This window comes from Nothobranchius furzeri, chromosome 3 (assembly GCF_043380555.1).
Source record: "Nothobranchius furzeri strain GRZ-AD chromosome 3, NfurGRZ-RIMD1, whole genome shotgun sequence".
Lineage (NCBI taxonomy): Eukaryota > Metazoa > Chordata > Actinopteri > Cyprinodontiformes > Nothobranchiidae > Nothobranchius > Nothobranchius furzeri.
This window is the reverse complement of record NC_091743.1, coordinates 6,146,531-6,172,828: the sequence shown is the minus strand read 5'-3', so window position 1 is coordinate 6,172,828 and position 26,298 is coordinate 6,146,531. Positions and strand designations below refer to the sequence as shown.

The 26,298-nt window shown below is 45.2% G+C and overlaps 1 protein-coding gene across 1 annotated transcript in view; it reads right to left on the bottom strand.

Moving 5' to 3' along the window:
- Positions 1-6,281: 6,281 nt before the first annotated feature.
- p3h1 (prolyl 3-hydroxylase 1) overlaps positions 6,282-26,298 on the bottom strand; it is a 52,119-nt gene continuing 32,102 nt past the window's right edge. The window contains exons 2-15 of the mRNA XM_070549138.1: positions 24,041-24,193; positions 23,752-23,941; positions 23,464-23,595; positions 16,134-16,273; positions 12,189-12,278; positions 12,055-12,107; positions 11,852-11,979; positions 11,066-11,193; positions 9,312-9,407; positions 8,308-8,458; positions 7,873-7,990; positions 7,698-7,773; positions 6,919-7,059; positions 6,282-6,814 (exon numbers count right to left, since the gene is read on the bottom strand). Coding sequence (XP_070405239.1) covers positions 6,437-6,814; positions 6,919-7,059; positions 7,698-7,773; positions 7,873-7,990; positions 8,308-8,458; positions 9,312-9,407; positions 11,066-11,193; positions 11,852-11,979; positions 12,055-12,107; positions 12,189-12,278; positions 16,134-16,273; positions 23,464-23,595; positions 23,752-23,941; positions 24,041-24,193 — 1,974 coding nt within the window. The 3' untranslated portion in view covers positions 6,282-6,436. The remainder of the gene's footprint in view (positions 6,815-6,918; positions 7,060-7,697; positions 7,774-7,872; positions 7,991-8,307; positions 8,459-9,311; positions 9,408-11,065; positions 11,194-11,851; positions 11,980-12,054; positions 12,108-12,188; positions 12,279-16,133; positions 16,274-23,463; positions 23,596-23,751; positions 23,942-24,040; positions 24,194-26,298) is intronic.

Here is a 26,298-nt window from a genome sequence, read left to right as displayed (position 1 = left end):
GGAAAGACCAAACTCAGCAAGGAGGAACGTGAACATCGCATGAGGTCAGGTCTTTGCATGTACTGTGGGGGGTCTGGGCACTTTGCTAAAACCTGCCCGGTTCTGGTAAAAGGGGCGTGCCCACCGGTAATGTCGGGACTACTGGTAGGCAGTCAGAACTCTAAGGGGTCCCGTAGTGTGTTACCTTGTATGTTGTACGCTAATGCTAAACAGTTTCCGATAGATGCTTTATTGGATTCAGGTTGTGAACAATCTTTGATTGACACAGAACGAGTACGTCAGTGGGGAATTCCCACGACCCGGCTCTCCACTCCACTCGCGGTGGCGGCTCTGGATGGACGCAGCTTAACCACCATCACGCATCGGACTGTCCCGGTAAAACTCAGGGTGTCGGGAAATCATGTGGAGGAAATAGAGTTTTTTGTTTTTCCCTCCCTACAGACTGCAGTAGTGCTCGGTCACCCTTGGCTCCTCCGCCACAATCCCCAGGTGAACTGGGAGACGGGAAGAGTGGAGGGGTGGAGCCCGAGATGCTCCCAGTCCTGCCTCGGAGCAGCCCCTCCTAACATCAGCGCTTTTAGACCGCCATCAGCCGAGAAGATTGACCTGTCTAATGTACCCCAGGAGTATCACGACCTCGCACAGGTATTTAGTAAGGACAGAGCTACTGCTCTTCCTCCACACAGGCCTTTTGACTGTAGCATAGAGCTGCTGCCTGGGGCTCCTCTTCCCAGCAGTCGTCTGTACCACCTCTCCAGACCTGAGCAGGAGAGCATGTAGACCTACATACAGGAATCCCTGGCCGCTGGACTCATTCGACCCTCTTCCTCTCCCCTGGGCGCGGGGTTTTTCTTCGTCCCAAAGAAGGAAGGTACCCTCAGACCTTGCATGGACTATAGAGGACTAAACCAGATCACTGTAAAGAATAAATACCCGTTGCCTCTACTCAGCTCGACCTTCGAACCTGTGCAGAACGCACGGGTGTTTAGCCGTCTAGATCTTTGGAACGCGTACCACCTGGTGCGCATCAGGCAAGGGGATGAGTGGAAGACGGCTTTTAAGACTCCTATTGAACATTATGAGTATTTGGTTATGCCTTTTGGGTTGACTAACGCCCCTGCTGTATTCCAGGCGCTTGTGAACTCTGTGTTGGGCGATTTCCTGAATAAGTTTGTAACAGTTTATTTAGACGACATTTTGATTTTTTCAGAGGACTCTGCACAGCATGTGGAACATGTTAGAGCGGTTCTCCAGCGGTTGTTGGAGAATCGCTTATATGTCAAAGCAGAGAAGTGTTTGTTTCATGTCCCACAGGTCAAGTTCCTCGGGTTCATCGTGGAACACGGGAGGCTCAGAGCGGATCCGGAGAAGGTCCGCGGGGTCACGGAGTGGCCCACCCCCTCATCCAGGAAACAGCTGCAGCGCTTCCTGGGATTTGCGAACTTTTACCAGCGCTTCAATAAGGGATACAGCCAGTTAGCCGCACCGCTAACTAACTTAACGTCTGTGAAACGCCCATTTGTCTGGTCTCCAGAAGCCGAGGCTGCTTTCCAGGAACTTAAGAGGCGCTTCACCGCCGCTCCAGTCCTCCACAGACCCGATCCCCAGAGGCAGTTCGTGCTAGAGGTGGATGCATCTGAGACCGGGGTGGGGGCGGTCCTCTCACAGGTAGCGCCCAAGGGCAATAAACTGCACCCGTGTGCCTTTTTCTCCAGGCGGCTGTCCCCGACGGAGAGCCGTTACGACGTGGGAGACCGGGAGCTGCTCGCGGTGAAACTCGCCATCGAGGAATGGAGGCATTGGCTGGAAGGAGCGGAACAGCCGTTCCTAATATGGACAGACCACAAAAACTTAATCTATCTGAAAGAAGCCAAACGTCTTAACCCCCGCCAATACAGGTGGTCGTTGTTTTTCTCACGCTTTAATTTTCAGATTTCTTATCGCCCTGGATCAAAGAACACTAAACCCGATGCCTTATCCAGACTGTATGCACCAGACCAAGAACCCGAGCCCGAACCCATCCTTCCTTCGTCGTGTGTGGTAGGTGGGATCACCTGGGAGATCCGGGACAAGGTTTTGGAGGCACTCAAAACCGAGCCCGGACCAGGGGGACCCCCAGGGAGGCTATTCGTTCCTCAGGCGCTTAGAGGGCAGGTTATACATTGGGCACACACAGGAAGGTTTTCCATTCATCCAGGTGTGGGACGCACTATAGCTCTGATACGACGGACCTTCTGGTGGCCCTCCATGTATATAGACATTAAGAACTATATTTCAGCTTGTCATGTGTGCGCTCAGCAAAAGGGAGACCACCGAGCCCCAGCTGGGCTCCTCTGTCCCCTTCCTAATCCGTCACGTCCCTGGTCGCATATAGCGCTTGATTTTGTTGTAGGTCTTCCGGAATCTCAGGGCTTCACATGTATCATGTCTGTGGTCGACAGGTTTTCAAAAGCATGTCATTTGGTGCCTCTTAAAGGTCTTCCCTCCTCGACTGTTACTGCCAAACTCCTTGTGAAGCATGTTTTTAGGCTGCATGGTATTCCCACGGAGATTCTGTCTGACCGGGGTCCCCAATTCGTGGCTCGGGTCTGGAAGGAGTTCGCAGAAGCTCTGGGCGCCAAGGTCGCCCTCACCTCCGGCCACCATCCTCAGACTAATGGGCAGTGTGAGCGGTTAAACCAAGAGCTGGGCGCCATGCTGCGTTGTGTCTGCTCCTCCCAGCCCAACACCTGGAGCACACATTTAGCATGGATCGAGTATGCTCACAACTGCCATGTATCCACCTCCACCGGTCAGTCACCATTTGAGGCGTCTCTGGGTTACCAACCCTCACTGTTTCCACAGCAGTCCTCGGCTTCAGTCTCCATCCCGCAGTTTCTCAGGGGGGCCAGACGGGCATGGGCCTCTACCCGGGCGGCATTGGAGCGCACTGCCGCCAGGAACAAGCAGCTGGCAGACCGACACCGGCGCCCCGCCCCGCTGTACTCTCCGGGTCAGGATGTTTGGCTGTCTTCCCGGGACATCCCGCTAAAGGCCTCCTCTAGGAAGCTCACTCCGAGGTTCATCGGCCCCTTCAGGGTCCTGGACACGCCTACTCCCACCACGGTTCGGCTGGACCTCCCCAGGAACATGAAGGTACACCCTGTATTTCACATTTCCTTGGTTAAACCCGTTGGTTCCAGTCCTCTTTGCCCTGCTCCTGCGCCTTCGCCGCCGGCCCGGCTCTACAAGGGGGGACTGGTCTACTCAGTCCGGCGGATCCTCGACTCCCGACCCCGTGGTCGTGGGGTCCAGTACCTGGTTGACTGGGAGGGGTACGGCCCAGAGGAACGCTCCTGGGTCCCGCGCTCCTTCATCATGGACCATTCCCTCATTCGGGACTACGAGGAGTCGGTTGCTAGGACGCCAGGTAGCGTCCGTTGGGGGGGGGGGGGGGCATTGTTGTGTGACGGGGTGAGTACTCCCTCTTCTCCACAACATCTTTGTAAGACTGTCATTCCAGGAGAGGGCACTCACCAGCTGCGGGGCATTACCGATCAGCAGCAGCTGCAGATCCTCTAATCAACCGCAGCAGAGCTCTATTTAAGAGGAGAGGGAACCACTTCACATCGCTGGATGATTAACTACTCACGGTAGAATCTTGCCACTCAGTTCTAGGTTTTGCTTGGTCTCTGCTCAGACATTTGTGCTGTCACAGTTTTTGGATTTATCTGGTTTTTTGTGCTTGGATTTTTTGGTTTTGGACTCGCGTCTGTTTCATCTTCAGGATACTTGGAATCTCTGAACCATTGTTGGATGTACCTACCTGGAAGTCACCATAACCCGCCTGGATTACAATTCTCAAGGTTCGCCTCTCCTCCTTCTCCACTGCCCTCTGCCGCCATCATCTGGCTCCCTCTCCTGGACACCCCGTCACACCGTCTGCCCTCCCTGCTGGCTTCTGGACTCGTGCCGGCTTCGTTGTACTTGGATATTTCCAGGACACTTTTAGTTAGGTTAATAAATCATTGTTTGAACTTTCTTCTTTGTCATGTGATGATTCTTCATGTCGTGGGTTAAACACCATCCCAGGGACATGACACTGGACCAGTGGAGAAGGAATGGACAAAGCAGAGAGGGCCGGTCAGGGGTGAAACAGGTCCACTCCCTGGATGTGCTAAGAGTGCAAGAAAGAGTTTGTCTACAGCAGGACAAGAACCGCTCTGCAGAAGAGCACAGCAGCTAAAAGCTCCTGAACATTGACGGACATTATCACCTGAAACTCAGACACTGAAAGTTGTTCATATGAAAAATCAATACCAGGTTAGGTTTGATTTCTGCTACTTCAGATTTTTTGTTCATGAACATTTTCTTTTTATACTTTTCTGAAGAAAAATAATATCTGTTTTTTTCTGCTATTATTGTTTTGGTTTAAAATGCCAATTATAAACTACGCACTAGCTTTAAATTTTAATAGCTCAATAAAACCAGTTATAATTAAAATAATTAATCTCAGCCCATCAGAAAAACTGTGATCTTGACCACTGTCTTGATACAGGAGTCTTTAATGAATTGTTGTCATACTTGTTAACATGTAGCCCCTTTATTATGGTATGTGTGATGTTAACACCCCTCCCAGGGTGGAGGTCTGCACTCTGACTGCTTTCTAGTTTTTGTTACTCATCTTTCTGGAGTGTTTCATTTTAATACAGTACCATGTTTTGCTTGCAATTCGTGACAATTTATGGTGTTTATGGATAACCTAAGGTAAGCTATCATTCAATTGCAGTTTGTCAAAGTAGGGGGGGGGGGGGGGCAGAACAAAATCTTGCATAGGGCCCCCACAATGCTAGAAACGGCCCTGGTTTTACTTTTTAATTATTACGCTTTTAGTTGTTCGGCCTTTACTTTGACTTGTCACCTTTCCCTGTGCAGCCCTTTGGTAGGCTGCCATCCCGTCTGAAACGTGCTTTAGAAAGAAATTTGACTTTGAATAATCTTTCAGTGATTTCGACGTGCCAAAAAACGGCCCACAGTGTGAGTGACTTGAGTAGTTAAACTGGGCAGAGTGCCGGGTTCTTCATATGGGCATACACCAACAGGGCCACTGTGGGTAGTTTTTAGGAACACACAACTGAAGGGTGCCCACAAAGATCCCCCGTAGTTCACTTCAAATGAGTGTGAACTCTAGTCCCAAACCTTATCACTGGATTTGGAAAATGCATCAAAATCTGACACAAATTCTCCAGAGTCCAACTTACAAGGCATTCATTCCTAGAGAGCACAACAGATGTATTACAATATGAGTGAAGAACATCTGCCTGACCCAGATCAGTAACTGGCTGTCCAGCAACTTTCTTGTCCTCAATGCTAACAAGACAGAGACCCTGATCACTGCACCCCCAGAACTTCAGCCAAAAATCGAGCAAGAAATTGTCACTTTTTGCCCGTCAGCCAAGGCCAACATTAGAAACCTAGGAGTTATTTTTGATCCAGCTTTAAGTTTAGACTCACACATCAAAACCATCTCCCGCTCTTGTTTCTTTCAACTGAGAAACATTTCAAAAGTCCGTAAACTGGTTTCTACTGCAGATCTGGAAAAAATCATCCATGCCTTTGTGTCATCACGCTTAGACTACTGTAACGCTCTTTTTACTGGTCTCAGCAGAACCTCCCTCTCACGCCTTCAAGCCATCCAAAATGCAGCAGCCAGACTCCTAACCAAATCCAGCAGACGAGCTCACATCACTCCAGGTTTACAGTCCCTCCACTGGCTCCCAGTAGAATATAGAATACAGTTTAAAGTTTTAGTGCTGACCTATAGAGCTCTTAACAACCAGGCTCCAAACTACCTATCTGAGCTTTTATCCCCACACACCACCTCTCGGAACCTTAGATCCAGATCTGAAAACCTCCTGGCTGTTCCTCGAACCAGACTGAAAAGCAAAGGGGACAGGGCCTTTCAGACTATTGCACCCAGACTTTGGAACAGTCTGCCTTCAAATCTCCGTCTCTCTAACACTGTAGAGGTCTTCAAAAATCATCTAAAAACTCACCTTTTCATCCAGGCGTTCCCTCCCTAAATGTTCTAAAAGATGGCTTTGTTCGGGTTCACACCTTCACTTTGTTTACTCATGATTTTATTTTCTATTTTATCACTGCTATTGTTTTTCTGATGTTTTTATTGGTTAGATGTATTTGCCCTGATCTTTATCATGTTGTACAGCGCTTTGTGATTTATATCTGAGAAAGGCGCTATATAAATAAACTTTTACTTACTTACTTATTTCAGAAGAAGTTGATCACATTTTAGAAACACAACTTTATTGTTTTATTCGGGAGGATTTCCACCCAAATCACTTTTCACAACTCTGTTTCAAAGTGTGAACTAACAGAGAAATATTAAAAAGGGTAGAGTCTTCACAGCACCGTCAGACCCGCTACCCTCTCCTGTCCATCACAGCTCATCCCTGCTGCTCTGAGGCTCCGGGGACGTCGAGTCCTGTTCTGAGGCGGCTTTTATTGCTGTTTTTTTAAGATGCTGGCTCTGGTCTTCAGCTGTAGCTGCAGCTTTGGTCTTAACGGAAGATTTAGAGACTGGTTTCGTTTTCGCTCTGTCTTTTGACTGGTTGGCTGGTTTTTTAGTCTTGGTTTCAGCAGATGAGTCCACCCTCTGTTCTGATCCTTCACCTTCTGGTTTCTGATCAGCTGCCACCTGGTCTGCTTTTGAGGAGGATGGCTGAGACTCAAAAGGGTCGCTCGGCTTCTTCAGGGTGAATTCTTCATTCACAGGAGTGGAAAACATCTTCAGCATGTCCTGGGCCTGGATTCTTTCCTGCAAAACAAAACAAAAACACACGTGGGTTGAAAATGGATGTCCGCCACATAATTTACAGTTTAGTCAGCTGATACCTGTAACCAGGCGATTAATGACATTACCTTCTCTTCATGAGATGGGTCGAGGGTGAACCACAGCGCCACGGCACACCTCTGACCCTTGGTGACAGCTCGGACCCCATGGGGGTTTTCCTTTCCCGCTCCAAACCCAACAACACGACCACAGCGTGGATGAACCTCCGCCTGGAGAAGAGGGAGCACATCTTCAGACGACACCACAGAGTCACGAGTCCACACACTCTACACAGGTCTCTTCAGTCTGAACTTTCCTCTTTTTTTCCAGTCTGATAAGTTGTTGTTAGTAAAAGCTCAGTGAGACCTTGTGTCTCATTGTGCTTCAGTCACTCAGTTCAAGACTAAAATAATGTACCGTATTTTCCGGTGTATAGGTCGCTCAGGAGTTGAAGTCTTACCAGGCATAAAATGTATAATGAAGAAAAAAACATATATAAGTCGCATTTTGGGGGTAAATTTTATTATTTTTCTTACAAAATCTGAGACCAAGCGTTTCACATTGCAAGACAAGTACCGGTAACAATAACAGAATAAACAACGCGGGCGCAGCAGCGCCACGGTCTCCAGCAGATGATGGCGGTGTTTGAAACCCTCCCAGCGGGCCAGGGGAGCTCATTCCTGGACCGGAGCCGGCCCGCAGCAGCGCGGTGTACATAATTTGGAATATAAGTCGCAGGAACAGCCAGACTATGAAAAAAAGTGTGACTTATAGTCCGGAAAATACGGTATATAGAACAATAACTTAGTCTGTTTATTAAAAGTCCTTGTTAACAGAGTGGTGGACACTCGGCCCGTCCTCAGCTCACCGTGACTGTTTTTGCATCCAACTCAGTGAAGATGAACTCTCCTCCCTCAAAGTCATCGTTCAGATAAAGTATGGCACTAGAGAGGAGAGATTTCAGTGTGTTAGCCATGTGTGTCCCTACAGTGTGTGTGTGTGTGTGTGTGTGTGTGTGTGTGTGTGTGTGTGTGTGTCCTAACCTGTAGTCCCTGTGTGTGTATGCAGGAGGCTCTTTGATACACTGGTTTAGCTCAGAATTCAGCACACAGTTGTCCACATGCACAGGGTGGCTCAGGTCTTCTCGGCCCTCCTGTTTCTCTGCAAAGGTAAGTCAACAGTTTGACTGGTGTTTGGTGTTCTGCTGCCACCTGGTGGACAGACGCAGGTATCAGCCCAGGCTGAAAGTACAGTAGATGATGAAAAGTCTCCGGATGATGTCATCTTGACCTGACTGATTCACTCTGTCACAAACATGTGTTTACATTTAGGTGAATTCTCAGCAGTGATCACACGGTGGACTATTGGCTTCAGTCCTGTCTGGAGCCAGTCCAGAATCCTAACTGGTACCAGGAGGAGGGATGGCTACACTTTGGTTGTTTTCTGGGTATTGCTGTCTTGAGTAGAGGGTGACTTACCATCAACAGCTGAGCGACAGACCAGGTGAGAGTAGGAGGAGTAGAGCGGCGTGTCCAGGTGGAAGTACGACTCCAACACCTTTCTGACCTTCTCACTCAGGTCAAAGAACAAGCCAGCACTCTTCAGAGGAACCTTCCCCTCCTGGCCCAGCTGTACCAAAGCGGACACGCAATTTCACACACGATGAGTTTTTATTTAACACACTGTGTTAATCCAAAATATGTGGAGACCAGTCTGACGCTCTCATATCACCCTCCTCCTCCGTCTTTATCCAAAAAAATGAAGGGATTAAGAATCCTCAGAGTCCACTTGCGTTCTAACTGTTTACTCAAAATTAAACAAAACAATACAAAAGACTTTTCCACAAGTTGCTAATGAAACAAAATAGTAAGGCGGAGAATTAAAGGGCAAAGGGAGGTCTGGCTCCACTCCCTGTCTTGTCTGAGAAAAGTCGCCATCCACTTTTACTGTTTTTTCTTATTCACACAATCTAAGAAACACTCCCCCTACTGGCTCATTCAAGTAAAGCATGCAAAACAAATAAGCCACTTTTCTTCATATCTTGTACTTCTTATTTCAAATTACAAACTTAAATAATACTTGCGTTTAACCCTCCCACTGTCTTTATGGGGGTGACCCCGCCAGGAGAGTTGACCATTGAGCAGGACTGATGGTTCATCCCTTGGGTCCACGTGGCAGGGGTGAGCACCGCCTCACCCCTGCCACGTGGACCTCAATCCTGCTCAATGGTCAACTTTCCTGGCGGGGTCACCCCCATAAAGACAGTGGGAGGGTTAATAGTTAAGCAACTTTGAATCAATGAAGAGTGACATAAAAAGTGAGCAACTAAGCAGCTATAATCATTATTTATATTCACCTCAGTTCAGGCTCCTACACACTGTCTACACAACAGGAACTCACTCACTCACTCACTCACTCACTCACTCACTCACTCACTCACTCACTCACTCACGCAGACGTATTTCGGTTCCCGTCTACAGACCTTGACAGTCTTCAGGATTGTGACTCCCTGGAACATCTCATTGGGCGTGTGTGGAGATGGCTGTCCACTGTAGCCATCACCTTTCAGCGCAGCCCCCTGGGAAATGACCGCACAGAGACATGAGGATGTGTCGACATGTGGCAGACAGACATTGGAGACTGCTTTTTCTTGGAGCAGGGTATATACAGAAATCCTTAAGTAAAATTTACTACTTTTTAATACTTTTTTTTACTACCTTCAGAATTTTTTTACAACCATCACAACACTAAATTAAAAAGGGTTAATCAGCGACCTATTTACACATATTTTAACATATATAACATACAAAAAGAATTGACTTAGAGACTCACTGATGTTGACAACGTATTGCACATATTTATTTTACTTAGAAAATAAGCCAGGCACTTCTGTTCAACGGTTCAGACAGTTGACCACGGGGCTTGAAATGATGCAGAACGACCACTGAATATGACGTCATCATTATGTGACCGGATATGCTAAAGTAGGGCTGCTCGATTATGGCAAAAACAATAATCACGATTATTGTGACTGAAATTGAGATCTCGATTATTTAAGATGATTTTTCAATTTATGTAGATTTTTTGTTGTTGTTTTTATTCAGTCATAAAACTGCTCAGGGCACAATCAGGGCAAAAATAAACAAGAAACAAAATGATCACTAAAATAACTCCTGATTCCCAGTATAAAAAGACCAATATACTTATAGCTCATAGTTTATGACCCAAGGGCTAAAGACCTTGGTTTAACTCATGTAAGTCTAACCAGTACAGACCCACATACCAATATCTTGCAAATACTGACAGCAAGAATTATACAGTGGCATTTATAACAAATACATGCAAATTGATGTTCACTAAATGTTGCATAGCATTTATTGAGTCGTGTCAAGGTGCTGTAGGAGAGTGCACTAGCACCGTGTCCTCAGAGAGATTAGTTATTATTTATCAGCGTGAGGAACTTATTTCTACCTTATTTATAAACTATTTATTTACAAGTCCATCAGTTAATGTAATAATTGTCTCAACCACAGCTGCACCCCCCACCCCCCAACCCGGTCTCACAGCAATCAGGGGCAAGCTCCACGTGTGTTTAGCACGCCGCACGCGCACATTTAGCCGTTTTTATCGGCTCAGGAGTCCGCAGGTGCGGTGTGTGTGTCACTCACTCTGGTTACTCCCAACAGGGAGCCGGCTCCGAGAGCTGTCTTTAGCGACTGACACATCACTACATCATTCCCTTTCCTAATGCCCTGAAGAACGGTCCAGAGCGCAGGCGGAGTTTTTAGCTAACCTGCAGGAAACGTCGACGACAGTTATCCAGAAAGTAGCTAAGGGTTACCAGAGATGTTTCTGAGGTGTTCGCCAGGTACTTTTAAGATTTAAAAAGTCAAGAAGGGGGTCTGAGAAGCTGTTAGAAACAGCGTCAAAGTCGCCAAGTTGGCAACACTGTGGAGGAGCGCTTCATTTGCAACTCCGGGCAGCACAAGTGGGAGGAGCAAATAATCGGCTTGTTTTGTTTTTATAATCGTTCAAAACATTTCATTCGGAATATATTTCTATGTCGATGTTCAGAATACGACATCTGATAGTCTGAAAAAATAATAGCTAATTTGGAAAAAATAATACCTCTGAGACCAAATTTAACACTTTTAATGGCCTTAAATTTGACTATTTTTATTTATCACTTTTTAATACTTTTTAAAACCCCGCGGACACCCTGTTGGAGGGACTCACGTTGGACAAGCGCCGCAGCTCCCTGCAGTCATCGTCACTGATCAGCCCGTCCAGAAGCACGCGCTGGGAACCATTCAGCTGCCTAGATGTCATGGTCACCCTGACATTATCGTACAGCAGAGCACCACCTATAGGTAACAGCAGAAATTCAAGAAGAAACTGTCCATCAGGTCTAGTTCTCTCAAGCAAGTTTTCCAGGAACACTACTCAGAGTAACTCGGACCAACCGCTGTTCCCGAGGGAACGGTTCAAAAATTTTTCCTCTACTTTCTCCCTAATGCTTGGTCTCTGCTCCGTTGGGGTACCTGGCAAGGCTGAGTAGGGCCAGCATCATGAATCTGGCCGCTGATTGGCTAGGGTGAGGAGTCACTGGTTGCTCCAACACTGCCTGCAGCCATTTCCTGGTTCAGGGTCTGACAATAAGCCCTAAAACTGAGCAGAAAGCCTAGCAACACCACCATTTTTCAGCTGATTTGTAATTCTCTGGAGCAAACAAGTAACCTTACACTGTTTACTGACCCCCTCATGCTATTTTAAGTCATGAGTAAAAGTCATGTGCCCCCCCCCCCCCCCCAATACTCCACCCCACCACTCCTATCTGCGAGTGCTGTGGATCCGACCCTTCCTGCCCCCCCGCACCTGTGAGGGGCGCACCCACTTCCTGTCATGAAGCTGGCATGGGAACACAACTACAGTCAGATGGGCTGACTCAAACCATGCTGTACAGAGCTGTTTCAGGCTGAGTAGTGCTCCTGGAAAACTAGCTCCAGACTGGTTGGTTCCGACCTTCCTGTGGCGCAACCATCTTAGCCATGTCCGAGGAATCCTTCTTCTTCTCCTCAACCAGGGTCTCGATCTCTTTCATCAGGTTTCCGATCTCCTCTGTGATCCTGGCTGCCGTCTCTCTGTCGGCCCTGAGCCATGAACGCATCACTAATTCAAGCACTGGTTTTCTAATCAGCTGCTTCTTCTACCAGCCTGATTCTTACTTTTGTTTGTCTCTCAGTTTCTTAGGCATCACACTCTCAGGAGTCCATGTGTCCTGGCAGAAAAAAATAAAAACGTTTATTGGCAGAACAACACAAATAGTTTCTAATCCCACAGAAAAGGTTTCGTCGCTCACCGAATCTACGAAGGTGATCCCGAAGGCTTCATATCCCAAGTAGAGCAGCTCCTTCTCCAGTATGGACTGCTGCATGTGCTGCTTCACCATCTGAGGGAGACAAGTTAGATCAGGACCTCACATTCTGCTGTTACTCTGAGTCAGCCAGTTCCCCAGAAAACAGATAACTCTGAAGCACGTCTAGAAAGTGGCTAAAAACATCTTCATCAAGTTGGTGGTTTAGATTTCACCAGCAGCACCGACTGGTTTTTACTGGCAGGCTCTGTTCGGCCTGGTTTTCTTCCACGATAAACTTTTATTAAAACATTTTCATTAATATTTTAACAGGTATCAAATAGGGTAGGAAGATGTTTTTTTAAATGCATATCAATTAAAGAAATTCATATTTATTGATATCAATAATTATTAGAAAATATCAAAAAATTATAACAAATATATTTTAAGTGTAGCCTTGGCCATTTTATGCTATTCCTTAATTAAATACTTTCAATAAAGAACAGACAAAAACTGAATTAAATTTAATATTTTATTTCATCTTTATTTTCCTAAGGCTGAACGACTTGAGAAAAAGACTGAATTCCGATCTTTTTTCCGATAGAGATTGCGATTTCAGTTCCACTCATTATTTTCTTCAAATCAAGGTTCAACGCATTACTCACTATTATATATGTTGACACAGACGACAGGCAACAACTTCATACCATCGACAGATATTTGTTTTTCTCCTCCCGTTGTTTTTAATAGTACTTTACGATTGAAGTGCCTTGTGAGACTTAAAAGTTCTTTCTTCTCCTTCTATTTTAATAATTCAAGGAGGAAAGAGGAAGGTATAGAAATAGCTTTCAAATGTATTTGTTAACAAAAAATGCATACAGAGTATAAGCTGCATTATTTCACCAAGGCAGACATGGACAGACGGCCTCAGCCGTAGCTTATTTTCGTTGTAACAGCGCTATGAAAGGAAAAAAAAAAAACAGGAAAAAACTAATTTGTCCAGCAGTTTCTTCTGCTAGGAGTATTGTGTCTCCTGTTTACCTTCCCCAGCCTCCTCACTAGGGTTGTCACGATACTAAAATTTCAAACTCAATTCGATACTTGAAAAAAACTCGGTGCTCGATACTCGATTTCGATACTATTTAAAAACACCCATTTATCGAACAAGTTAATTCAAAAAATAACATTCCTCAATTTATATTACAAAAATTAAATGTTAAGAATTAAGTGTATAAAGTGCTTAAACCTTTCAAGTATCAGCATTTTTTAAAACGTGCATACAAAAACTGGTGAAAGTTAACACATGAATTGTCTCACTATATATACACTATTAGCAGAGTGATGTTTTGCTGCTTAAACTCTGCTTAAGGTGCATTTTTGTCATAAGATGTAATGCCAAATGTTTTGTTCTGTACTTTTGAACAACTCTGTTGGTCAATAAAGGGAGAAAACTAATTTCTCCACAGTAGGACAAAGGTACATCTACCGGTAATCTTAATAAAAACAGACTGGCGCACGGCAGTGACGTCATTAAAAGCGCCAGTTAGATTAGCCGCAGCTAGTCTGTTTACGCCTAGAAATCCCAGACCAGACCCGCTCCAAACGAACAGGGGAATCACGTTAATGATTCCTAACAAAACCTTTCGACATGAAGATGTTTTGGTGCAGATAATGTCTGATTTCGAGGCTGCACCATGGGCGCCCGTCCGCACCCGTTATATGGATATACGCTGACGGCGATTCGCCGATGGATCTAAATACCCCGGGGGATCCAAGTAGCACCAAAGTTGTCAGCGTGAGTAAACAAACGTACTGCATGCTAGAAATTAAGTCCGGGTTGCAATAAACGGGAGTTTTCCTTTAAGCACATAAGCGTGAATATACAACTACGTGTCGGACTTGGTATGCTAATTAAGTTGGGCTGTGAAGCGCCTCCCAAATTCGCTGTTTATGTTTTTGTTTATTTATTTGGCAGACAAAACTTGGATCAGAGACAACTCGCGTGGGAAATTGCTATGTAGCCATGCGGCGTCTTCTTCTGTTTGTCTGGGAGGCGGAGGCTGCTTTACGGCATCTGGCTGTCGTGCGTGTCGGTGTACTTGAAGAAGGCTGTGTATAATAGTCCATAATATCGATACCACAGGGATGGAATATCTCATTTAGATACCACTTTTAGTATCGATTTATATCTAGGTATCGATTTTTTTGACAACACTACTCCTCACCCGCAACAGTCCTCTCCCCCTTTCTTACGTGCTGGAAGTTATGTCTCATGAAGAGACTCTTTTAATAAAATTATTCTTATTTTGGTCTCATAAAATGATTTACATTCATATTCTGTGTTATCTACAGTGATTTAATAATGCCTTTACTGCTTCACTGTAAATTAATGAATCAACATAAATGTTTATTATTCATGACTTTTTTCGGATCTTAAACGAGTCTACTGATGATTTGTAATGATTTATTAACAGTCACATTCAAATAGTAATATCGTAGATTAACAAATGAATGTTCAGCTATTTACTTCATATAACAAATGAAATAAGCTTTCTAAGGGTCTCAGAAGGGGGAGTGTTTGAGGACTCTTGATAAAACCTATTCAAATTTCTCAGATCCGGTTGGTCAAAGTTTATAAACAGCCACTTCTTAAAAGTGATCTCACTTCCTACTTTCCCCAGTTCAGCCGAAGCTCTGAGTTCCAGCCAAGATCATGCTAAATTCTCTGGGGAATCAACCAGATTTTCCAGTGGAATCATTTTAGCGACTTAAAGAATGATCCTTTTTTTGAATTAATCAATTACTATTTGTTAAATCCACCACCAACTCATCAGATGCGAAACCGTCTGCTAGAAGCCACCTGGGAAGTATCTTTTTGACCAGTCGTGCATGTTCTGAGGGGTCCCTACAACCTTCAGACACATCAGAAGTCCACTGTAGGCAGCTCTGTGTTCACCTAGATCAAAGTCATTTAGAGAGACCTCACCCGTGTGGACCATGGTGGTCTGTAACACGTGCGGTTGGGGGGAAGGGACTTCCCCTTAAAGTATACCCTTTTCTCCTCCTCTGCTCCCTAAAGCCGGGCGTACACTGTGCGACTTTTTCACTTTTTTGAGCCGATTTTCCACTCGTGCGAGAATCCACAACATCGGGGCGAGTTTTGCGCCGAGCGGTCGTGTAGTGTACAGAGAGGCGATTAACACCACGTGACCAGCTGCCGATCAGCAGTCGTGAGCTCGCACGGACTTCTGGCGTGTTTAAAATTTCGCTCGTCCCTCGTGAGGGTATCGCACTGTTGAAGCGGAGCTGCGACCCAAAAAGTATCAGAACCGCTGATGGCGCAATCCTGCATCAACACCGCTCGCTCGCTGTTTCCCTAATAACACACGTTGTTCGTTTTTATTTCTACACGTTTTTTTACTCACAAAGATTGTCAAGAAAGCGTGTTTGTCGTGTTCATGTCAAATTAAACTGATCACAAAACACAGATTTACTTTCTTTATTTCTCATCCAACCCCCATAAATCTCTGTGTGTCCTCCTGCAGCACTCCCGAAGGACAACAGGCAAGACAAGACAAAAAAAGTCTGACGTGTTGAGTAAAAACGGCTATTTTCAGCATATTTTTAGGGCCGACGTGTTGCTACCAGACGTACAGTGTGAGCAGTCAGGTCGCCTCCGAGAACTGGGTCGTGCAGTGTGAGCGCATGACTCGTGAGATCTGCCCTGCGAGGAAGTCGTACAGTTTGAGCTGAAGCTGAACGCTGCGAGTGAAAAAGTCGCGCAGTGTACGCCCGGCTTAACTCTTGGCTCCCCAGCTCGCATCGTCACCATGTGGAGTAGAGCGGTCAGCCGCTCTGCTCCCCCACCTCAGGAAATTGAACTGAGTAGGGTTAACTCTAGCTTGTTCGTCTGATTCACTTACTGCAGAATGAATAAGACTGGATCAGTACCTGTCTGGCTGTGATGGTTCTAGCCTTGTCCTCGCCAAGCACTACAGAATAGTAGTTCAGGTTCTGCTTCATCACCTCGTCCTCGGGGTAGAACAACAGGTAGGTCTTAGCACACTCTATGGCCTGCTCGTACTTCTCACCTGGAGGAGGAGACGGTTCAACAGCATGGCTCAAATGGACCTGCCTCAGACTCTGATTATGAAGCAGAACATTGACTCTGATGAAGAAATTCACTCATCCAGCCGGGAAGATTGACGCTGCTGCAACATCAGACAGCTGGTGCTGCACGAGAGGTGTGTGGAGTTTACAAGCTCCAAACGTTGGGTTTGATGTTTGTTTAACCTTCTTTGGGACGTGATGGATGTAGAAATGATGGTAAAACACCGCTAACGTGACAGTCGTAGCGACAATGTGAAAGAAATGCCATAAAAAAGGGGCAGGGGCAGATGCCGATGCGTTATGTATGGAAGTCTAAGTGTGTCACATAATCATAAATATAAAAGTAAAATATCACATTTAAAAAGAGCTTTATTTATGTATATATAAATTAAAATGTTCCAAATATAATGAAAATTTCAAAACAACTTAAAAATAAGAAGTAACATCTGTAAAAATTATGCATTCAAATACGGCAGCCTGATGACATCACAATACGCAAAATAGATGAGTGAATTTGCTCCCAACACAAACTTTGGGTCCTACTGAAGATTTTTCTCTTCTATAGTTTAGCTTTATCTTTAACCATTTCCAAGCTACAACCTTTTGAAATAGTCATGTCAAAATTTAATATTTTCTTGTAAAAACTCTGGCGCTCAAAGGGTTAAGTAAACCGTAGTAATGCTGTTATTACTGTGGTAAAGATCACGCATGATAATGTAAAAGGTTGATTTACATCTAATTAATGGACCATAAGACATGAGATTCCATACTAAATATGAAATCAATCTTACGGACCGTTGGGTTATTTTAACTAGATGATTGGAACTTTTTATTGCAGGGATTATGTAACACTTTGTATTAACTGAGAGACAAGAGAAGAGAGAGTCACCTTTAAAACGATTAAGATGATTTATTTCTAAACAATTTTAAACAAGACTAACTCTAAATTCTAAGTGAATGAATGGATCTTGGTGTGAATGAGACGTGAGATGAATGGTGTATGTGTGAGTGATGTCATCAGAGCTCTCGTATCCGGAGAAGCAAGTCTGAGTGATGAAGTGAAGTGTTTTGCTCTTAAGCTATGATCGGAGTTTCATAAACACATAAGACGCCATTTTGTTGCTCCACACATACCCTTCAGGATGAGACCTCCGTACAGATCCAGACTGCCAGGTCCTCGGACCCCCCTTTCGGTACAGGAGCCGGTGAAACAGCGTCAGCAGTACGATAGACTAGTCTTTGGATTGTCTCCAGGTAAAAAGCAACAGTTGGTTGATAGCGTCAGATGCACCCGGAGGGTCAGTGAGTTCAGCTTTTATTCTGAAAGGAACCGTTGCTTGGTCGGTAAAGTGCAACAGATTTTATCCAGCTTGTTGGTTCTTTGCTTAAAAAGGAAGTCCGGGTGGCCGGTCCGATACTTCTCTTAGCATGCGGTGAACTCCAGTGAACTGAAGAGAACTCAGAGAACTGAACTAAGATGGCGTGGGGACTGGTTTTATTAATCTGAATGTTTTGATTTATGGTCGAATCAAAGTTGGCAGATATATAAACACCACAGAGACTATGCCACGCTTCAGAAAGGAAGGTTCTGATTGGATGAGTAAAAGCAATGTGTCATGTGTTTACATTACGTGTAGTCAGCGTGTCTAGTGCAGCTAGATTAAAGTCATATTACTTATCAAAAGTTACTAATCATAACATTGTCAGTTCACAGATTGGTCAACATCTTATTATTGACTAACACCTTGTTTGATTAGCTTTATTAAAATAGAGTTCTTTGATTTATTAAAAAGACAGAGTCCTTTGTCTTCATTCTTCTCTTGGGCTGGAAAGGAAGCAGTATAGAAGCAAATGCATGACCTTGAGGCAGTCTCATGCAGATTAGTTCTGTGACAGAGACATCTGAGGAGAGAGGGTAAATAACCTTCGGTGGAATAGCTCCTTCATCGCGTTACACCTATCTTTCCCACACTTAAAACAATTATGACAGTTTCACCCCCGATCCACAAACCATTCCCAGTTACACACACACACACACACACACACACACACACACACACACACACACACACACACACACACACATTAAAAGACCACAGTAAACACTAGGATCAGCAAAGATTGGGCAGGTAATGAAAGACGCCATCAAGGGTGCCATCTGCCTTGACAGTAGGGCTGGGCGATATGGCAAAAATAGAATATCACGATTTTTCCTATATTTTATCACGATTTCAATTTTATCACGATTTTTTATTCATGAATAGCATAACTTCAATTGCGTATTAAAGAAGAGAAACATTGAATAAATAAATATTTATTCATATTAGGGATAATCAACACAGTGCTAACACACTTATATTTTAAACTCACACCAGAGATGATAAAAGCCCTGAGAGAAACAATTACAAAAATCAGTTTTTCTCGTTTTTCAAGTAACTTAACATAAATTAAAATCGTAAACATATTTAAAGTGCAAACATGTCAATTGCAAACGTATTGTGCAAACATTAACTTGTTCAAAATACTATGTAGCTCCCAGTTGCTCATGTAGTGGATAGTTAAGCTCAAATACGGCTCTGATGTGCGGCTGGACCAGAGATCGCTTGTGGTAGCAAAAAACTGTGCATTCTGAATATTTTCTGCAACAAGTCTCTAAATAAAGTAAAATTTTCCCGTGCAGATTGGAGACAACCCATAGAAGCACTGATTTGATCTCATTTAAGAGAAAAATAGAACAGGTTAGATGCACCTAATAAATAAAATTATAACAAACTCAGGAATCTTTCTTTGCTTCACTGTTCTGCTGATGAAAATATCACTAATGCGGATTAAAGGAGATACACAGATGAATGCACCTCTTATTATTTGGAGACTACATTTACTGCAGCTGGCAGAGGCAGAGACTGTTTCTATTGATGCACGGAGTTTACAGAATCATTTTAAATGTTAATAGGGGAAGACTGCAGGAGGGAGCGGTAAAATACAGGGGGTCCCCAGCAAAAACAAGAAACTACGAGTCTGATGAAACCCGCTGGTTTTCCATCAGGCAGTCACGGGGCAGCTCCAACGACTCAGTGACCGAGCTCAGTCCGGTACCGACACCGGCTCGGCAGAGGGTGGACGAGCCGAGGCGACGTCGTGCTCTGCTTAAGAAGCGGTGTTATTTTCCTGCTGCAGAAGAAGCGTCCAACGTGTTTTTACGCTTTCTCCGAGACATGTCACGTCGCTAAGTTGTTAGCGCCGCGCGCTAAGGAAACCCTGCGTTCCTCTTCGGAACGAAAACCTCGTTGTCGCTCAGCCGCGGCCGAAGCCATGTTTGTTCACACACAGGTGAAAACAAGCGGGGCACTAATATATTACTATGACTCACTCTGATTGGTTAAGGGTCAAACAAAGGTGTGTCATTCGCCTGAGGTAAGTTCCCTTTTCATCCAGAGGCAGAAATTCAACAGCAGAGCTGTGAATCGTGATAAAAAGGTCTCTCAAAAATGACAGACCGTCAGATGTGTAGATCGTAAAACGGTCTAAAATCGTCATATCGCCCAGCCCTACTTGACAGCAGCAGATCCATGGCAGCAGTCAAGACACCAATCCAGGGCGCCCTGGGAGGGAGGGCGGCAACCCCCACCACTACCTGGGCACTACCCAAGGAGCGCCCCAGCCGCCGCCACTGACCACAGGTCCCGAGGCAGAGGGCTCCACAGAGGAAACACTGGAAGGATTAAAATACGTAACATGTAATATCTGTAACATAATGAAGGAGCTACTCCTCAAGGTTAATTATCCTCTAACCACAGTTCCCTTTGACACAGCGCCAGAGTGCATGAAACAGCCTCAAGGTCATGCATTCGCTTCTAAACTGTTTACGTTCCAACAATGAAGACAGAAGATGAAGACTCTTCTTTTCTTTCATTAGATCAAAGAACTCTATTTTTAATAAAGCTACTCAAAACAACTGTTAGTCAATAATACAATGTGACTGATCTGTGAAATCACAACATTATGATTAATATGTTTTTAATAAGTAATATGACTTATTCTAGTCACTAGACACGCTGATACACTAAGGTAAATAATCACATGACACATTGCTGTTGCTGATCCAATCAGAACCTTCCTAGTCTGAAGCGTGGCAGAGCCTCTGTGGTGTTTATTAAATCTGTCAGCTTTGATTCGTCCAGAATCAAAAACATCCAGATTAATAAAACAGTTCCAACGCCATCTTAAGTTCAGTATTCAAGATCCCCTGAAGTTCACCGCATGTTAAGTGAAGTACGGACAGGCCATCTATACTTTTCTTTCTAAGCTGAGAACCATTCAAGCTGGGAAAATTCCGTTGTTACCAACCAAGCATCGGGTCCTTCAGAATGAAAGCTGAACTCGCTGACCCAAGGAGGGTCCCCTTTTTGATGCTGTGAAACACCTGTCGCTTTTTACCTGGAGACAATTCAAGGACTAGTTTGTCGTGCTGTGACGCTGTACCATCGGCTCCAGTACCGGAAGGAAGGCCCTGCAGGACCTGGACATTCTGGATCCATCGTGGAGGTCTCACTGAGTGTATGTGGATGCGACAAAAATGGCGTCTCATGTGTTTATGACTATGAGTCTCAAACGCTGATCAGTTAGGAGCAAAACATCATCTCCCACTCAGACTTCGCTTCTCCAGATGCGAGGGTTCTGAATTTAACATCATTCACCTCACACTTCACTCCAACAGAACATCCATCATTAGAGTTAGTCTTGTTAAATTGTTTAAAATTATTTAGTAAATAAAATTCCTTAAACGTTGAAAGTCTCTCTCTCTTCTCTTGTCTCTCAGTTAATGCAAAGTGATATTTTAAAGTCCCTGTAATAAAAAGATCCAATCTTCTGATTTAAATAACCCAGTGTCCGTACGATGGATTCATACTAGATACGAATTACTAATGTCTTAAGGTCCTTAATTAAATGTAATTAAAACTGATCATTACATATCAGACCGCCTCAGGCCAGCTGTTACATAGTAGATTACACTGCATAATGGAAAGTGCTTTATGTATCTAATCCGGTGATTCTCATTATTTTCTGTTGTGTCCCCCATTTATGGAAAGAAAAAAATTGTTTAGTTTAGCTGGTAGAAAAGTCCAGGGGCTTGTTAATATAACTAGGGTGTAAAGTCTCCAGGTGCCGCTTTAACTTGTTAGGTTTCATATTGTCGGTTGCCAAAGTTTTTAGGCAGAAAACACAAATGGGTCTTTCTTCATTTCCGACCGTGTTCACGGTAAATCCAAGAGCTACGTAGGCTTCATTATATTTTCTGGTCTTTTTTTGCCGGCTACTTGCCTCTTGTACCTCCGCCGATTTTCTTTTCACCGTCATAAACTTTTCCATCTCTACTCCTCCATCAGCGCCCTCACTCTGCACACTGGGGCACCCGTGTGTGTGTGTGTGTGTGTGTGTGTGTGTGTGTGTGTGGGTGGTCGGTCTTCTTCTGCTGGGTTAAAGGGCAGCTTAATGAGTAGTTCAATGGTCTAACCCCAAGCCAGTTACCTCTGGAGTTCCTCAGGGCTCAGTCTTAGGTCCCCTTCTTTTCATAATCTACTTACTCCCACTTGGCAATATCTTCAGGAAATTTAATATTCATTTTCACTGCTACGCCGACGACACCCAGCTCTACTTCTCTACCCAACCAAACCCCCCGCTCCCTTCATCCTCCCTTCTCAGTTGTCTCACCGAAGTCAAATCCTGGTTTGCTTCTAACTTTCTACAGCTCAACAGTAATAAGACTGAGATCCTCCTCACTGGCACCAAGTCATCTCTATCCAAGACCAGCTCATTCTCACTCAGCTTCGACAACACCACACTTCTCCCCACCGCCAAAGCTAAGAGCTTGGGTGTCATCCTAGACAACACCTTATCTTTTCATAATCTACTTACTCCCACTTGGCAATATCTTCAGGAAATTTAATATTCATTTTCACTGCTACGCCGACGACACCCAGCTCTACTTCTCTACCCAACCAAACCCCCCGCTCCCTTCATCCTCCCTTCTCAGTTGTCTCACCGAAGTCAAATCCTGGTTTGCTTCTAACTTTCTACAGCTCAACAGTAATAAGACTGAGATCCTCCTCACTGGCACCAAGTCATCTCTATCCAAGACCAGCTCATTCTCACTCAGCTTCGACAACACCACACTTCTCCCCACCGCCAAAGCTAAGAGCTTGGGTGTCATCCTAGACAACACCTTATCTTTCATTCCTCATATTAACAACACAATAAAAACTGCTTATTTTCATCTTCGCAATATCAATCGGCTCCGCCCCTCCCTCAGTCAGCACTCCACTGCTATTTTGGTCCACAGCCTGGTCACCAGTCGCATCGATTACTGTAATGCCCTCCTCTCTGGTCTCCCTTTAAAATCACTCAACAAGTTACAGTTAGTCCAAAATTCAGCTGCCCGGATAATCACCAAGACCTCCACTTTTGATCACATTACCCCTGTGCTGCAACAACTTCACTGGCTCCCTGTCAAATACAGAATTAACTACAAGATACTTCTTCATGCCTTTAAAGCCATCCATAATCTCGCTCCCCCATATCTTTCTGATCTCCTCCACATTGTCACTCCCACTCGCTCTCTCCGATCATCATCTTCACCTTCCCTGTCTGTTCCTCGCACTCGTCTTAGTACTATGGGAGCCAGAGCTTTCAGCCACTCAGCTCCGAAACTCTGGAACACTCTACCGCCTGACCTCCGCAATATAAACTCCTTCTCAACCTTCAAGTCTCACCTCAAAACTCACATGTTCCGCCTGGCTTACTCACTGTAACTGTCCTCCTTCCATCTACTCTTTTTAGTCTATTATCCATCACACTGCTCCGACTCTACCTTTGGGAATTACTTTTAGCATTTATTTCTTGTTGTTGTATTGCTTGCTTGTTATATTTTGTCCTGTGAGAGTTTTGAAAGGCGCTTGAAATAAAATGTATTATTATTATTATTATTATTAGTTAGAGCGCTGCTGCCACCTAGTGAATGGGGGTGGTTTAGCATTCCATTTTGAACAAATTATGCTAAAACAAAAATAATGAATTCTCCTGCCCCCCCCCCCCAAACTACCTGTGCCCCCCCGTGGGGGCGTGCCCCACGGGGGGCGCACAGACTTTGAAAAACTTTGAAAGGTAGACTCACTGTTGTAGTAGGAGAACTGCAGGTAGTTGAAGTGTGAAGGCAGAAAGTCGTGGAAGGGCTGATCTCTGCCTGCAGCTGAAGCCAGGTCTACAGAGCAGTGCTGCTTACAGCTCAGAACCTGCAGGTAGTGGTCTGACACACACACACACGCACGCACGCACGCACGCACGCACACACACACACACACACACACACACACAGTCAGATTCACCATCATTTGTGTGTGTGTGTGTGTGTGTGTGTGTGTGTGTGTGTGTGTGTGTGTGTGTGTGTGTGTGTACTGATCACCTGTCATGGTCTGGAACAGGTCTGCACTGTACTCCATGTAGTTGTATCCATCAAAACGGTACGCCCCCTCACACAGGGCTCTACACTTCTTGTCAGCAACGAAGTACTCGTCTACAGCCACCTCAAAGTGCTCAGCTGCCAACCAAAAGGACTCATCGCTGTAGAAACGTTTCCCCAGCAGAAACTCAGCCTGAGCAAAGGCAAACTCAAAACACTCAAAATGTCATCAGTAATTGTTTCTCATGCAGAAACGTTTCCACCTCACAACAAACACAAAGCTGTTTCTCACCATATGTGTGCTGGACTCCAGATCTTTGAAGTCCTCTTCCTGTACTCCAGCCATCATCCTGTAGTAGTCCAGGTTCTGCTTCATCTCTGAGTGATCTGGATTGGCCTGGAAGAACGTTTTGGCTGCTGCCACTGCCTTGTCCAGTTTGTTGATCTAAAAAGCACAAAAATGTTCTTCCATTCATCCTTCCTCCCTCCGGAAAGAAACAAATAGCGCTTCATAAAGGTTAGGAAATGAGTAAAAGCAGGACAGACATCAAGAGTTAGGAACTCTGAAGAAGTGTTGAAACAGTGGTTTTGAGTGCTCCTGCTTCTCATTCTGTATGTCCACCAGCTGTAGAGCACCAACCTGAGTGGATGATGCGCAGAGCTTTATCTTCTAATTAAAAAAGATTTTACATGCATAGTTTGCTTGTTATTTTAAAGGGACTTTAAGGAAGTTAACCAAAACACGTTGGCGACGGTGGCACAGCAGTTAAGTGCTCGCCCCGTAATCGGAAGGTTGCAGGTTCGAGCCCTGCTCAGTCTGTCGCTGTCGTTGTGTCCTTGGGCAAGACACTTAACCCACATTGCCTGCTGGTGGTGGTCGGAGGGACCGGTGGCGCCAGTGATCGGCAGCCTCGCCTCTGTCAGTGCGCCCCAGGGCAGCTGTGGCTACATTGTAGCTCATCCCCACCAGTGTGTGAATGGGTGAATGACTGATTGTGTTGTAAAGCACCTTGAGGGGTTCCAGGACTCTAGAAGGCGCTATATCAAATACAGGCCATTTACCATTTACGTATAGAAATTTAAAATGTCTTCCTCATACATTCTCCTACAATGCCCTGGTCTTGTAGAATGATCCTTGGCTTTTTTACTGTGATTGCCTGAGAATTTCTGTAAAATGACAGAAAAAGAGCATGTGGGTGGGTGCTGAGCATGCGCTGACGGCCGATCACCGTATACACGGCAGCGTTTGAAGCTGATGGCAGCTCGTTAGCAAACATCCACAAACAATTTAGATGCATTTTTGCCTAATTTAACTACTGACAACGAAAAAATAATCTGGTAAGTATAACTCGCTCAATCTGGAGGTAAGTGAAGGAAATTTAGAAAGTTTGTTAAATTATATTGACGAAGTTTTTGAAGTTTTCGTCATGGGTCCGAAGAAATCAGCGGCTGAGGCTGAAACACCTGGGATCAAGAGGAGCTGTCCTCAGGACTCGCCTGAGGCCTCATCTCCCCGGAAGGACGTATTAGAATTATTAGATTCTATTGATTAATGGCTTCTGGGATTTGAGGGGCAACTTGACCTGCTCGAGGTTCTACACCAGGAGTTTCAGAACCTCCGAACATCTCTGGAGTTCAGTCAGGAGCAGGTTGAGCGGCTCGCTGCTGAGAACGCGTCTCTGCGGTAGTCCGTTTCTTTCCTGGAAGAGGGAATGACGCGGATCACCCAGGACAACAAAACTCTGAAGGAGACGGTTTTGGACCTTCAGGCCCGTAGCATGAGGGATAATTTGGTGTTCGCAGGCCTGCCGGAGCAGGCGGGAGGGGCGGAGAACTGCGAGCAAACAATTAAGAACTTTCTCCAGACCCAAATGAAGATACCCGAAGAAACAGTAAAAAACATCACATTTCACCGGGTACATCGCCTTGGAGCTAAAAGAGGGGACAGCAGAAGTCCTCATCCCATCGTGGCTAAATTTGAACATTTTAAGCAGAAGGATCATGTTAAAAGTCACGGAAAAGAGCTCAAAGGGAAAGACTTCAGCGTAAATGTGTCACACAACCTCCCTCTCAGCCGTCAACCTCCTCTAGGGAGGCACCGCAGAGCCGCTCAGACTCCATTACCCAACATCCCTAGCGCCAGGCTTCCGTTTCACGTCACCCGCGAAACCTATATAAGGAAGTGCCGCACAACGCCGGCTCACTCAGTCATCGTTCTCACCGAACTTAACCTAGAGTCCGAACCAGATCAGCTCAGATCACGAAGCCTGTTCAGATCAGACCAGCCAGATCAGACCAGCCAGATCTCAGAATCCTGCCTGTTCGTACAGATCAGCTTCAGACCAGGAGTCGCCGTGTTCAGCTGTGTCACCATACAGCTGCGCACCCGGCTCCCAGATTAAACAGCGTGTCCATTCAACCCGGCGTCAGTCACTCCGCGCTTGGGTTAAAAGCCACGCCACATCCAAACTCTCGCCCAGCTCGAGTCACCCCGTTACAGGATGACTGAGTCCACAGTTAACCCAGCGGAGTTTGACAACCTGCGTGCTC